Source organism: Halichoerus grypus, chromosome 3, assembly GCF_964656455.1.
Source record: "Halichoerus grypus chromosome 3, mHalGry1.hap1.1, whole genome shotgun sequence".
Classification (NCBI taxonomy): domain Eukaryota; kingdom Metazoa; phylum Chordata; class Mammalia; order Carnivora; family Phocidae; genus Halichoerus; species Halichoerus grypus.
The window spans coordinates 154,174,665-154,189,531 of record NC_135714.1 but is presented as its reverse complement, the minus strand read 5'-3'; the positions used below and the strand labels follow the sequence as shown (position 1 = coordinate 154,189,531).

At 39.9% G+C, this 14,867-nt stretch overlaps 1 protein-coding gene across 3 annotated transcripts in view; it reads right to left on the bottom strand.

Moving 5' to 3' along the window:
• The window catches only part of KIF13B (kinesin family member 13B), a 197,645-nt gene that overhangs the window by 87,667 nt on the left and 95,111 nt on the right, over positions 1–14,867 (bottom strand). For all 3 annotated transcript variants that reach the window (XM_036104507.2, XM_036104508.2, XM_078069457.1), the window contains exons 13-14: positions 11,700–11,834; positions 1,623–1,753 (exon numbers count right to left, since the gene is read on the bottom strand). In XM_036104507.2, the coding sequence (XP_035960400.1) occupies positions 1,623–1,753; positions 11,700–11,834 (266 nt within the window). The remainder of the gene's footprint in view (positions 1–1,622; positions 1,754–11,699; positions 11,835–14,867) is intronic.

The following is a 14,867-nucleotide window of genomic DNA, read 5'->3' as shown; positions in this document are numbered from 1 at the left end:
TTTATTTTAAAAGATTTTATTTATTTGAGAGAGAGAGAGTACGCATGCGGGAGGGAAAGGGAGAGGGAGAAAGAATCTGAAGTAGATACCATGCAGAGCCCAACACGGGGCTTGATCCCATGACTGTGAGCTCATGACTTGAGCCAAAACCAACAATCGGACGCTTAACTGACTGAGCCACCCAGGTGCCCCATGATTGACTGATTTATTTGAAAGAGAGAAAGAGAGAGAGAGAGCACGTGGAAGAATAAGGGGAGCGGCAGAGGGAGAAGAAGAGAGAGAATCTCAAGCACACTCACCACTGAGTGTGGAGCCCAACTTGGGGCTCAATCTCACAATCCTGAGATCATGACCTGAGATCATGACCTGAGCCGACACCAAGAGTCAGATGCTCAACCAACTGTGCCACACAGGCACCCCAAGATTAGTAATGATATTAATGATTATTCAGTACCACATAATGAAATGGGTCAACATTTGAAGAATCAATGTAAGTCAGTTAACAGTTATAGACCATTATATAACAGGGCAATAACAGCTTCATAGCTCAAGGAAGCAAACTGAGAAACATTTAATTTATATAATGTTTTATCTCTTCATTCATTCGTTTTTGAGCACTTACATACTAGTCTTCTCTTACATACTAAGGACAGAGATCCAAAAAAGACAGGCCCTTGTCCTCAATGAGCTCACAGTCTACTGGGGTAATAAAAGTTAACAGCCCACAAGAACACAATACGATGGGGCACCTGGGTAGCTTAGTCGGTTAAGTGTCTGACTCTTGATCTCAGCTCAGGTCTTGATCTCAGGGTCGTGAATTTAAGCCCCGCTTTAGCCTCCACACTGGGCATGAAGACTACTTAAAAAATAAAATAAAGTTTTTTAGGAAAAGAATACAATATGAAGTCTTAACATAACAGGAAGCATAAGGTGTACTGGGAATATATACTAGGGGCCCTTCATGTAGACCAAACAGGGAATTCCCCCAAAGTAGACAATGACAGAGCTTAGCCTTGAAGGTCAAACAGGAGTCAGCTGCCCAAGGAATGACAGGCACAGAGGAATAGGAGACAAATAGGAGGGATATAAGGGATTTTGTATCAAAATTAGTAGAAAGCTTGGGGTGCCTGGGTGGCTCAGTTAAGTGTCTGCCTTTGGCTCGGGTCATGATCCCGGGGTCATGGGATGGAGCCCCACATTGGGCTCCCTGCTCAGCAGAGAGCCTGCTTCTCCCTCCCTCCCCCTCTGCTGCTCCCCCCGCTTGTGCTCTCTCTCTCTCTCTCTGTCAAATAAATAAATAAAATCTTCGGAAAAAAAAAATAGTAGAAAGCCATCTGGCTGTATGGTAAGTGACCCAGGAAAAAGATTAGAGTGTTGGCATAGTTCCAATCAAGATTTGATGAGGGTCTTATTTAAATAAGGCCACGGTAGTGAGTATAGAGAGGAGATATGGGTTTAAGAGATATTAAAAAGTTCAACGTAAAGGACTTGGTAACTAACTGGATAGCTTCATTAAGTGAACTTAAAAGCAAAGCCCAAACATGCTATATAACATTCACAACTAGTGTACTTTCATCCTCTTAAAAAGTATTGTGACATTAACACTAATGAAAGTATATTACCTGGTGTTCTTCTGAGGAGTCAGCATCACCTGGCCTTCTGCTGTGATGTCTATAATACAATGTTCAGGAAGAATTCCCATTCCACAGAGCTGGATATCTTGGGAATTTGCTGAACCTATCAATGTATGTTCCTACAAAAGAATCAAAGTCACTGATTAATATTATATTCTTACATATATAAAAACTGAAATCATCTCCTCTGAGCCCTCTTACATTGATCCATTACCTTAGCTGAAAGGTCTTTTGAAGCAAATGGAATGGGGTAGAGGGAATTTCTGGCTTTCTCTGAAATATATTCTATAAGGTGTATTTCCTTATAAGGAATAAATAGTACTGAGTTGAGTTACACCTTTTAAAACTAAAACTATAGTTTTATATTAATGTCTATACTACATTATTTTCCATTGCAATCTTGATCCCAAATATTTTATACTACTCTCAGAGCATGAGCCATGTGTCAATAATGCACCAAAATTACTGGTCTGAAAACTACAGTTACTTAAGTTGTACATCACTTACCTGGTCTCAATCAAGATGATCAACTACAAAGATAAAAAAAAGTATTCAAATCTAAGGAGCTTGAAAAGATTAAAATTACTTTATGAATCCCATGGTCTCCCTAATCCTCATAGAAGATAAGATGGATGTGTTCTTCTTACTGTAGAGCCACAATCACTCAATTCTTGAAGCCCCAGTCACCAGCCTTGCTTTTTGGCTGGCAACTGAGAAAGCAGATGTAAAAATCAAGCTACCTCTTATGCACTTCAACCCGGTACATAATTAAACATTGATAACACCTGGATGTGTCCCTAAGCCACCTTCTCCTTCCATACACCTAGATCAGTGGTCAGATACAAAATATGTTAGGCTTTGCAAACCATATGCAACCACTCAACTCTGCCTAGTAGTGTGAAAACAGACAACACACAAATGAACAAGTGTGGCTACTTTCCAATAAAACTTTATTTATGAACACTGAAATTTGAACTGCACATAATTTTCACGTGTCTGAAATACTGTGGTTCTTCTCATTTTTTTTCAACCATTTAAAAAAATGTAAAAACCATGGGCACCTGGGTGGCTCAGTCAGTTAAGCGTCTGCCTTCCGCTCAGGTCATGATCCCAGGGTCCTGGGATCCAGTCCCGTGTGGGGCTCCCTGCTCAGCAAGGAGCCAGCTTCTCCCTCTCCTCCCTGCTCGTGCTCTCTCTCTCTCTCTCATGCACTATCTCTCAAATAAAGAAATAAAATCTTAAAAAAAATGTAAAAACCACTCTTAGCTCCCAGGCCATAGAGAAGCAGGCAGGGAAATAGATTTGGCCGGTGGAAGTAGTTGCGGACCTCTGATCACGATGACTTTATCCAGTTGCAGGGGTTTTAAATACTGCTGAAATAGGGAAACTAAAGGGACCCCATGAAAAATTGCTGTTTTTCCTCCTTTTCCTGCTTCTCTTCTTGCAAAGGCCTACACCCCCACACACACACCTTATAGAACAAATAATTTATGTTCTCCTTGTAAAGGTCAAGGAGTTAATGATTTCCTTGGAGTCTTCCAGCACAATAGATACCATCTAAGGAGTGACCAAGACCACCGACTCATCAAGACCTCTGGCCCCAGGGCATAAGTAGCTTATGGAGGACACCTAAACACTCCTCTCTGTTCCTGGATGCCTGAGAAGACACAATCCTCAATAAAAACCCCAGGCCCCAAGCAAAGAGGACACTCACTCTCCTTTCCTTGCCAAGTCTCCCAGATGTTCTGTCTGTATCCGCACTCTCTCCAGGTCTTCAATAAACTCTGTTCTCTCTTCCTCTTGGCTTGCATTTGATTTCTATCCTGCATGAAGGCAAGGACCTTCTTGGCTGATCCTGCGGGACCCCCTCTGGGTCCTCAGACCCCGCCTGAAGGCAACACTGTCTTTATATAAATTAAATCACCAGCGAGGAACTATAGACTTCAGTTCCATTATTTTCCTGCCTCCACTACCACTATTCTAGTCTCGCTAACCATTATTTCTTGCCTACTTGGATGCTTAAAGACATTTCTTTTTTTTTTTTAAGATTTATTTATGTATGTATGTATGTATCTATGTATGTATGTATGTATGTCAGTGAGTGAGTGAGTGAGTGAGCGAGCGAGTGGCTAGCAAGCGCACTCCCAAGTTGGGGTAAGAGTGGAGAGGGAGGGAGCGGGAAAGAATTTCAGGCGGACTCCGCCCTGAGCACAGAGCCTGACACGGGACTCCATCCCAGGACCCTGAGATCATGCCCTGAGCCGAAACCAAGAGTCGGACGCTTAACTGACTGAGTCACCCAGGTGCCCTGCTTAAAGCCATTCCAAAGTGTCTAAATGTCATGACATTTGAGTGTCTAAAGACATTTCTTTTTTTTTTTTTTTTTTTTTAAAGATTTTATTTTATTTATTTGAGAGAGAGAGAGAGTGAGAGAGAGAGCGCAAGAGGGGGTAGGGTTAGAGGGAGAAGCAGACTCCCCGCCGAGCAGGGAGCCCGATGTGGGACTCGATCCCGGGACTCCGGGATCATGACCCGAGCCGAAGGCAGTCGCTTAACCAACTGAGCCACCCAGGCGCCCCTATCTAAAGACATTTCTAAGTGAAAAGCCCAAAGCAGAACTTTTGCTCCCCCACCCCTACCCAATGAATCTATTCTCTTCCCCATTAATAGTCATTACTGCCACCACCCAGTTAGTCCGCTAAAAAGCTTAGATGCTACTGAGTCCTCTCTTTCCCTTACCAGCCTACCCCTGGGCCAGTGTCAATCAGAACATCCCTATAGACTGTCCCACCAAAACATATCCAGAATCGGCTTATTTTCCCCGACCTCTACTATCACGCCCTGCTCTATTGCTGGGGTGAATACATGAATCTCCTATTTCCTCCACTTCTAATCCTAATCCCCCAACCCCATCCATCACCAGCATAATAGCTGATCATGTGATCTCCCTATTTAAAACCCTCTAGTGGTTTCCCTTTGAGCTTCGAAAGAAGTCCAAATTCTTATCCAGGCTTTCAAAAAACACTCAGTGATGTGGCCCCGCCTACCTCTCCTATCCTAGCTCCTGCCACTCCCCCTTCTCCTGGAGCAAGGTAAGGCCACACTGGCCTTTTATCTGCCCCTTGAGCACATTGGCGGTTTCCTTGGTCTGAAACGTTTTCCCGCTGACCTTGATATTGGTAATTTCTTATCATTTCTATCTCACCTTTAATGGGCACATTCTCAGAGAGATATATTTCGAACTGATAATCAGAAATAACCACCCCATCACTCTCCTATTTCAATTCCTTACTTAGCACTGACTGTGGTGGGCTCAGTATCTATCTCCACAGCTAGCATGGAAAAAAGCAGAGAACAGCTTGACCCACTCCCCACTGTAATCCAAGCACTTAACACAGGCGTGGCACAATTAGGAATTAAATAAATATAAAAAAAAATAAAGGAACAATCATTTCCCTTCAGACTCAAAGGAAGACAATTCTCTCCTCTTCTTTGCTGGTAACTCTTCTAATTATGTTGTGGGTCTCAGCGCTTCCCATCTCTTCTGGGACCTCAATCTCATGAAAAGGACCCTTCCCCACTAGTATTTTCATTTCCCCTTTTCTGGGGGTTTCTTCACTCAACTATACTGCAGTGGTGTTTCTAAGGAAACAAAGAGCTGGGGATCCAGAGGTGTCCCATGGTATCCTATTCGATCCCCAAGGAGTATATATAATACAGAGGACATTCCACATAAACCTTTACCCCTCACTACTAGCTGAGGCTTCCTGGCTAATCCCCATACTTTCCTAATCTGGAGAACAAGACCTGACTGTGTGGAAACTGCAAGTAATGCTTTATGATGTTCAGTAGCAGGCCTAAAGAATCTGTTCCATGCCTGTCTCCATTCCCCACTTTGGTTCTTCCCTCCCTGCCTTTACAACACCAACCCCATGCTGGAGAGAAGTTCCAAAAGGAGGAAAGAAATATCTAAAGAGAGGGATGCCTGGCTGGCTCAGTTGGAGGAGCATGTGACTCTGTCTCAGGGTTGTGGGTTCAAGCCCCACACTGGGTGTAGAGATTACTTAAAAATAATAAAATCTTAAAAAAAAAAAAAAAAAAAAGTCTACAGAGAGAAAGGACACAAGTCCACCTAAAAAGAAGGAAAAATCCCCAAAGCACTTGGTTCAGGCCACTTCCATGTATAATCCCATTTCTCCTCCTGTAAGAAATTCTAGGAGTCCTAACAGTGACTTTGGTGGAGGTGGAGGTAGAGGTAAGCCTTGAGCTATATATTCCAGGCCCTTATCTGTGCCCTTGCTCTTTTTTTTTTTTTAATTTTTTTATTGTTATGTTAATCCCCATACATTACATCATTAGTTTTAGATATAGTGTTCCATGATTCATTGTTTGTGCGTAACACCCAGTGCTCCATGCAGAACGTGCCCTCCTCAATACCCATCACCAGGCTAACCCATCCTCCCAATCCCCTCCCCTCTAGAACCCTCAGTTTGTTTTTCAGAGTCCATTGTCTCTCATGGTTCTTCTCCCCCTCCGATTTCCCCCCCTTCATTCTTCCCCTCCTGCTACATTCTTCTTCTTCTTTTTTTCTTTCTTAACATATATTGCATTATTTGTTTCAGAGGTACAGATCTGAGATTCAACAGTCTTTGTGCCCTTGCTCTTGTTCTCTTTGCCTGAAATGCTCCCTCTTCCCTTCAACTAAATGAGAATGTCTTTCAATACCTAGGTCTAGTTTCATCTTCTACTTCAATGTTTCACCATTAGGCCACACTGACTTCTCCCTTCTCTGAACCCTGATTACATTCAGAGTGGGTACCACATTTTACTACCTGTTGTACAAATGGTTTTTTCCCTTTATTTAGACAGCAACCTTTACAGGACTCCTGCATCTTCTCCAAAAAAGAGAATAGTACATGATACATGGTGGATGCTAAGTATCTGGTCACAGACTGAATTAAAAATTACTGGAGACAAGATATTAACATAAACTTGCAAAGGTCTAATCCAAATTCTAGGAGGAAAACTTCATTTTTTCAACAAATATTATACTGAACACCTATCATGAGCTGGGCATTGAGTCACCAGAGATAAAAGAGAGACAAAGTCCCATTTGTGGTGCTTATGATCGCAGCGACAACTTAAATTTCTCATTTGAGATTATACTCTATTCTGATTTGGATGATTTGCTGCAATCTCAAACACTGAGCTCTAAAAGCTCAATCTGCCAAAAGCCTTACTGTTTGATATTTAAACAAGCTGGACAATAAACTTTTTGATAAATTCCTCCTATTGTGCTCTAAGCACTGCAATAAAAATACTGATGAGGAAAAAAAATAAACTTATCATAGGTTGGTATAGAGGTTATCTAATAAGTGCTATGAAAGTACAAGGTAATCAAAATAAGATAATCAGGGGTGGCTTTTCAGTCTCTATGTGATATATGGATATAATGCTTCTTTTTCTAAAAGATTTGTTTATTTTAAAGAGAGAGAGAGCGCGGGTGCACCAGGGGGAGAGGGGCAGAGGGACAGAGAGTTTCAAGCGGACTCTGTGCCAAGTATGGAGCCCAACACAGGGGCTTGATCCCACGACCCCCAAGATCACGACCTGAGCTGAAACCAAGAGATGGGCGCCCAACCAACTGCGCCACCCAGGCACCCCTGGATAAAATGATTCTTAAAGTACACTAGTTTTCGGGAAAACTTTAACAAATATAAAATACTAGATTTAAAGGTCTCAGAAATAATCAAAGGCTAGAAATGGCTTTTTAACCTTTCTTCATCCATTTAAATTTAATTTCACTGGAGATGATTACTTAACTATTCTATGAATTTATTGTACCTTGCTTCCTTTATAAATCAACTATTTACGGGGCTCTTTTAAGAATCTCCCTTTCATCAACTAAGTCCTAAAAGAAAGAGAGAAAGACAGAGACAGAGAGGAACAGGGTGAGGTGAAAGGAGGGAGGAGAGAAAGGAAGATGAAAAGAGACAGAACTTGTCCACTAGTGACATATTTCACAGGGCAAGCTTTTCCGAGCCTGCAAGAAGGAAAAGTAGCATATTAGTAAAGCCTGTGAGGTTCCTCAGCCTTATCAGCATTCTCAGATAATTTCTGAAGGAAAAGGTAAGTGAGTACCAGGGGCATTAAGCAGAAAAGTAGTTACTCCTCACATATTTAAATAATCAAAATTCTTTCATAAAGAAGTCACGCTGGTTTAACAGAACCAAGACTCTGAAGACAGCTGTTCTGGAATGGAGGTGAAAAGGGCAGGAAGGTATCTGTCCATCTTTTATGAATTCAAGTCCTACACCACAGGAGTCCAACTGCTGCCAACCCAAGAACTCCTAATGTGCCCTAACTGTGTCTTATTCATCTTGGGGTCCTTGAAACCGAACCCGCAGCTCCACAAACACTGACTGGCTGGTGCCTCTGCCATTCTGATCCCCTCAGTCAGCGACTGAACGCTGGCCAAGACGACAACAGGTATTGTCATCTATATGATCGACATGTGTTTTAAAGCTGCTGCTGCTTTAATCACTTATCAAGGTATGAATCCTTAGGGTGCATATATAGAATTCGCCCCAAATCCTTCAGAATCAGCCTTGTTTCCCAGGCCATTAATAACTGACTTGTGAAAAGAGTAGATCCAGAACTGCATGAGCAAAACAGCCCTCCTGAAAAGATTTGGTGGATAATCGAAAGGCGTGTTTAGATCAATCATATTATGATCCCATTTCTGTAATGTAAAAATATGTATCACTCTAAGTCTATAGACACACATATAGGAATAGATCCAGAGGATATGGATAAAACTATTAAATATTAACTGTGGTCCTCTCTGCATGTTGGAGCTTGAGGACGAATCCTCCTCCCCTTTTTCTAGTAAGTGTTTATAAAACTCTTCAGGAAACAAAGTGTATTACTAGCATCATGTTTTTAAAGTGGGGGAAGCAGTTCTTCCCTCTAGAAGCTTGGCCAGCACTGGAAGACTATCTCAGAATCACAGGCAGTCCTTGCTTTGCACGAGAGCACAGAACTGTAAAAATAACTTTGCAAGGAGATCTTAATAATCAATGGGGAAAACTGCAATTATTCTGTGACTTTTTAAAATGTCTGTAAAAACATTAAGAATTCTCTTATTGTCACAATGTATAAGGAAATGAAAAAACAGTAAAACTATTTAGTATACCGTAATTTAGAATATTGGGCACATTGAAATTTAAAACATTTTCTTTGCGAAAAACTTATCAAGAGTAGTTTAAACACTACTTGCCTTCTTCTTCTCAATATATATATAACTTACAATATGGAGTGAGCATATTTTCTGTGCCTTGGCAAACTGTGATACTCCTTTCTAAGCATCTACCGTTTTAACCTCTGTACTCCAGACGCTGCAAAATTTTTCCAAGAGCTCCTTCAATGGGAAGTGTTCTCTGGTGTCACTCCCTTTGGGACATCTTTATCCTTCTCGTCACACTTTCATGACTTACATCGAGAAGTTCACCCTCACTAAGTTTCTCTGGCTGCATATGTAAAATCTCACAAACAGCAGTGGCATGCATCAACATTATTTACTAAATTGTGGTAACTGGAATTTGTGCGTGTTGGAACCATGCAACACAAGGATTGCCCATGCATGCAAATTATATGCAAAATCATCTTGGGAGTTATGTTCCATCTACGGTTTGGCCACCATACCCTGCCTCTGCCAGTCCCAGACTAAACAAATAAATGGAGGATTCTGTTCTGGAAGAGACTCATACCACTTGGAACTAGAAAAAACATTAGAGATCATTTAATCCAGTGCCCTCATTTATAGATGGGGTGCTGAAAATCACCCAGAGATGTGAAGTCATCTGCCCAGCATCTAAATCGACTTCAGAATTCGAAGACAATAAATAAATAAATAAATAAATAAATAAATAAATAAATAAAATGCTCAGCCTCCAAATTCCTCCTTCCCACATCATGGTATCACTTTACTGAAGCAAAAAACTGTTCTTGGACTGAGATCATCCTTCTGAATGTGCTTGGTCATGAATATACTTTTGTCATGGGGTTAGCTTGGGCAGTGAAGAAATCAACACTGCCTCAAACTCTGCCAAAACAGGGTTGACCACACAGTCTGAAACAGAATCCCGACACCCCCACACAAGATGACCAGAAATATTTTGATTACCCTCCAAAAGTCTTTAAATAGTTTCTTTGTTTAATTTTTTAGTTAAGGAACAGATATGAATCAGGTTTTTTTCTTATTGGGCGTATGTGTTTGTGTGTTCCAATTTGAACTTCATCACATCAGAAAGAAAAAGAATTCAGGGTTCTGAGAAATAAAAAGGGCAGAATATCTGAGTCCTATTCTATACTACACCTCTCCTAAAGCATATGAATATCTGCAGCTGAAACCCTAACACAAAATGCTGCCACCATCAGTAAGAAACACAGTACGGGATGTGATCTGTACACTTTTTTTTTCTAATAGACAAGGATAATACACAGAAGGTACCACACAGAGCATCAAATAAGAAATGTGGAATATTTTATATTTATATAGTGCTTCTGTTTACAAAGTGCTTGTAAATCTCATGTAATCCTCACAGGAACCCTGTGAGGTAGCCAGACAAAGCATCCATTTATACAGGAGGAATCTGTAGACTGGAGGGGAAATGGACTTGAGATCACACATCCAGACAAAAATGCGGGTCATCTCCCTGCTACTCTCATGTTGCTCCCACTTGAGTACAACATCTGGGAGCACACACAGGCTGCATGTATCAAAAACACGATTTACTTCATAGCATAATAAAACATGGTATCAGATACTCATTAATAAAGGGGCTTTATCAAAATAACACAAACCAATTATGCCAGGATATCTCTGATAAAAACTGGGAAACTAGCCAATGCGTCATGAATTCTTTAGTCTCTTTAGAAATGATGCCACATGGCTTGAATTTTAAAGCAGTTTCCAACTTTACCGGCTCATTATCTTTAACTTCCTAGTCACCTTAGTTAAATCTACATATAGAGTGCCTATATTGTAAGGGAGGGAAAAATTTCCTCCTAATATTTACTGACCACATGTCAGAATACTATAGTCCATTACCTAATTCACTTATGCTCTGGGCATGACAAAGCGATTATGAGCTCCTCATAATTTATGTAGTGGCTCAGGATTCCCGCTCATTCTAAAGTTGTCTCTTGTCTCCCTGATATGTCCCACAATTTACAGATTTCAACACACATCACTATTTGGGTTTTTTTCTATTCCGTTCTCTGACCCTCTCAGTCTCTAAGTGACCTCTTCTTTTTTTTATAAGTTGATGATCCAAATTTTTAAATTTTCCTAAATTACTGGAAACACAAAACTCATAGTAAGTAGCCTCACATCATAACTTTCTTTAAACATTTCCTCTTGTAATCTAACCACTCACAAAAAGGTGTCCTTCGTATAAACCACGAAAGCTTTAGTCTACTAATAAATCATTTAGTTTTAAAAGTCTTCCTTTAAGCTTTAAAGTTATCTACTTAACTCCCTGGTATAAATCACAGTCAATAATAGTAGCTAAAGTTACTTAGTTTCTTGGAAATAACATCAGAATATTATGTTTTATATTCCTAGGTTGAATTACATTACTCGAAGACTAAAAAGGGAAACTAATCCCAGGGGTGCCTGGGTGGCTCAGTCGGTTGAGTGTCCGACTCTTGGTTTCGACTCAGGTCGTGATCTCAGGGTCGTGGGATTGAGCCCCATGTCAGGCTCTGTGCTCAGCGGGTAGTCTGCTGGAGATTCTCTCTCTCCCTCTCTCTCTCTGCCCCTTCCCCACCCCAACTCTCTCTATCTCTCTAAAATAATAGATAAATAAATCTTAAGAATAAATAAAAAGGGAAACTAATCCCAGAAACTCAAGATTTTCCACATTTCAGCTTATTCAAATAAAAACAATTTGCTAATTCTCATTATTTTGGAATAAGCATGGCTCTCTAAGTTTAAAAAAAAATACCAGGAAATACTGTTCCTATTGCAGCAGGAAATAGTAGTAAAGCCTGTTACCTCACCTTTAAATAGTAAACCAGAAGTTCATTCAGAGCAGGATCAGCATTCAGATTAACAAGGAAGCATTTATCATCCCCAACTTTAATCCCAGAAGACTGAAGAGATATTCCAAGACTCTCAAGCTGTTTCTGTCGCTCCTGTAAATGTATTAGAGAACTATTAATTCCGTAACTATTGACACAGCAAGATATAAAAGGTCGTACACTGGAATAATTATTAAATAACTTTACAGTTCAAATATGTTATCTTAGGACATGGTATTAGAGATTATTGCCTTTTTTCTCTTTCCAAACTATATAATGTTATTTTATCTTGTTAATTAAAACTTTATTTTGAGGGTGCCTGGGCGGCTCAGTCATTAGGCATCTGCCTTCGGCTCAGGTCATGATTCCAGGGTCCTAGGATCGAGCCTCGCATCTGGCTCCTTGCTCAGCGGGGAATCTGCTTTTCCCTCTCCCTCTCCCTGCTTGTGCTCTCACTCTCACTGTCTCTCTCTCTGTCAAATAAATAAAATCTTTAAAAAAAAATTTTTTTTATTTTGAGAAATAAAGGCATTACCAATAGCAACCAATATTCTACCGAGTTCTCAATTATCATTCTTGAAAATACCTGTCATCTTGAATTTGTCTTTCTCATTTAATTCTGTGCATATGAGCAAAGCTGTTTTACCAACTGTGATCTTTACAAAAGGCCAAATTTTCAATGTGCTCTCTTGCTTGATAGCCTCAGTGACTCCCCAGCCAGGATAAAGGCCAGACTCCCTCAACAAAGTCCACAGGTCCTTTGATCTGGCCCGTTTCCTCTCCGTCTTCATGTTTTATCATTCCTACTCTCAAAGCCTATGCTATAGTTATATGGAACTCTTCCAGGTCCCTGAAAGTGTCAAGAATGAGCTCCTGAGCTTAAGAGATTTTACACCTGTTTCTTCTATCTGAAGCATACTTGTTCTCATACTTGGTAACTCATACTTGTTTACTTGACCGTTTCTCTATGAGGGCACGGATCCTATATACCCACTGTGAATTCCTAGCACCTAGCACAGTGCACAACACAGAGTGAGCACTCAAAACGTCAGTCTTGTGAATGTGTCAAAATAAAACTTGCATATGCATTCAAGTACTATTTTCATAAGCATATGAACCTTCCTTTTTTGTGCCTACCTGCCTCTGAATCCACACGATATACAAAAGTATGCATATAGGGGAATACACATGACTCCTGTAACCAATGCTCTAGGATTAAGGAATATGAATTGGGGCAGAGCAGGGTGTCTTTGCCTATATATAAATAGCAAGTGGTAATGAGTCACAGCCACCAAAAGCCTTTGATTCTGAAGAAAGACAAGACAAGCTAAGTCATTTAACTAGGGCCACAACGTAAGTTTGCAGTACAATTAAATTACAGCTTAAGGATTTTGCTATTTTTAGGGAGACCATCCCAAAGTTATCTGACCGTGGACCATTTTTCTTCCCAGAAGACTTATTAACAATTGGTGGCTATATTGCCAGAAATACATTTTGGGAAATGCTAGTCTCTTTTGAAAAAAGGTCAATGACCAACAGACTACGTCTTTTTCCCTGAGAGAGGAGAAGCAAGCTCAGCAGCATGGAAGCCTGGGGGCTTGCAAAGATAAGGTGTTAAATGAGGTGCTGGATAAAATCAGGCACAGTCCTCAAAAGGGATACCTGACAGAGGAAGAGAACAGTTAGATTCACCAGCATTAGCACTGCAATTTCACTTAGACCTACACTGCCTTGTATCAGCTAAGCAACTCAAATACAATAGCACTTCAAAGTCAATGTTTACTTTTGGAGTAGCTCAAAAAGGCTCAGACAAATTAGTTCTAAACTGAATAATTATTAGAATGACTTATAATTTATGAAAAACAAAAAGTGAAATATGTAATGAGAAATAAAGTTCATACACTGGAATGTTCTCTTCCCTGTAATTTGAAGGAGTTGCATTAAAATAACCCAGTGTAGGGATACAGATAAAACAAGATTGGTCATATGTTGATCTTCAGTGAAACTGGGTGATGCCACATGTGGGTTCATTATACTCTTCTCTCTTGTTTTTATCTATTTTGAAAATGATTATAATAAAAAATATTTAAAAATTAGTCTGCACTAATATCATAGCCACTTTATGCTACATAATAGTTGTACCATCCTACAACATCTGGTGTATAAATTGATTCTGGACAGCACATTTAAAGATGGAACCTGCTGGGTGACAAAAGTAGCAAGTTCTATGTATTTACTAATATGAGGAACAGTTGAAAACACCAGAGATTTTCAACTTTAGAAAAGGAGGGGAAGAAGGCAGAGGTTACCTTAAATATCTGGGTAATGACTGTCCCTGTCTTATAGGGCTCTTGGGGGGATTAAATAAAATACTGTATTTAAAAGCACTTAGCACAGGGCCCAACAGGATGTATGCAATAAATATTTGCTATTATTATTACTCTCAATTACTGTATATATGTGGGACACCCATTCTCTTAGCTTTGGAAGAACAAACTAAGGACCATGAGCAGAAATGAAAGAATAAAAGATTTCGATTAAATAGCTACTATTAGAGTCATCACAGCTGTCCAATCATGAAAAGACTGTTCGACAGGGTATTGGCCTCCACATTACCACATATATTTCTAAAACGGAGGCTGAATAACCACCTAAAAGGAATGCCACGGAGTAATTCTTTTATTAAGTAGACAACTGGACATTAAGGATTCTTTCTAAGTGCTAATGTTCCCTCCCTAAAATTTCACAACTCTATCTGTATTAAGTATTCTAAACCTAAGAGATAGTCAGCTCAGATTTAGGTATTTCATATTACTTTTACTGAGTATATACTAATACTATTATAGCTGAGTATCGACCACTAATAATTTCGTAGTTTGGGTAAGTTCATAGTTTGGGTAAGCAAAGCACTTAATAGAATTGGAGGTTCATAGTCAGAGGCTACAAAGTAGTTACTTCATTTAAAAAATGCTTATGACCCTAAAAACATTTCCTACATAATGAACTATTAATTGTAATTATGTCTTATCCTTCAAATTAACTTTGTAAAATAGAGACTCTTGGATCTAGGTTCTTATTACTGGTGCTAGATTTGCCATCTTCAAAGCTAAAAATCAAAAAAGGAACCAGAAAGGCCATGAGTTGCAT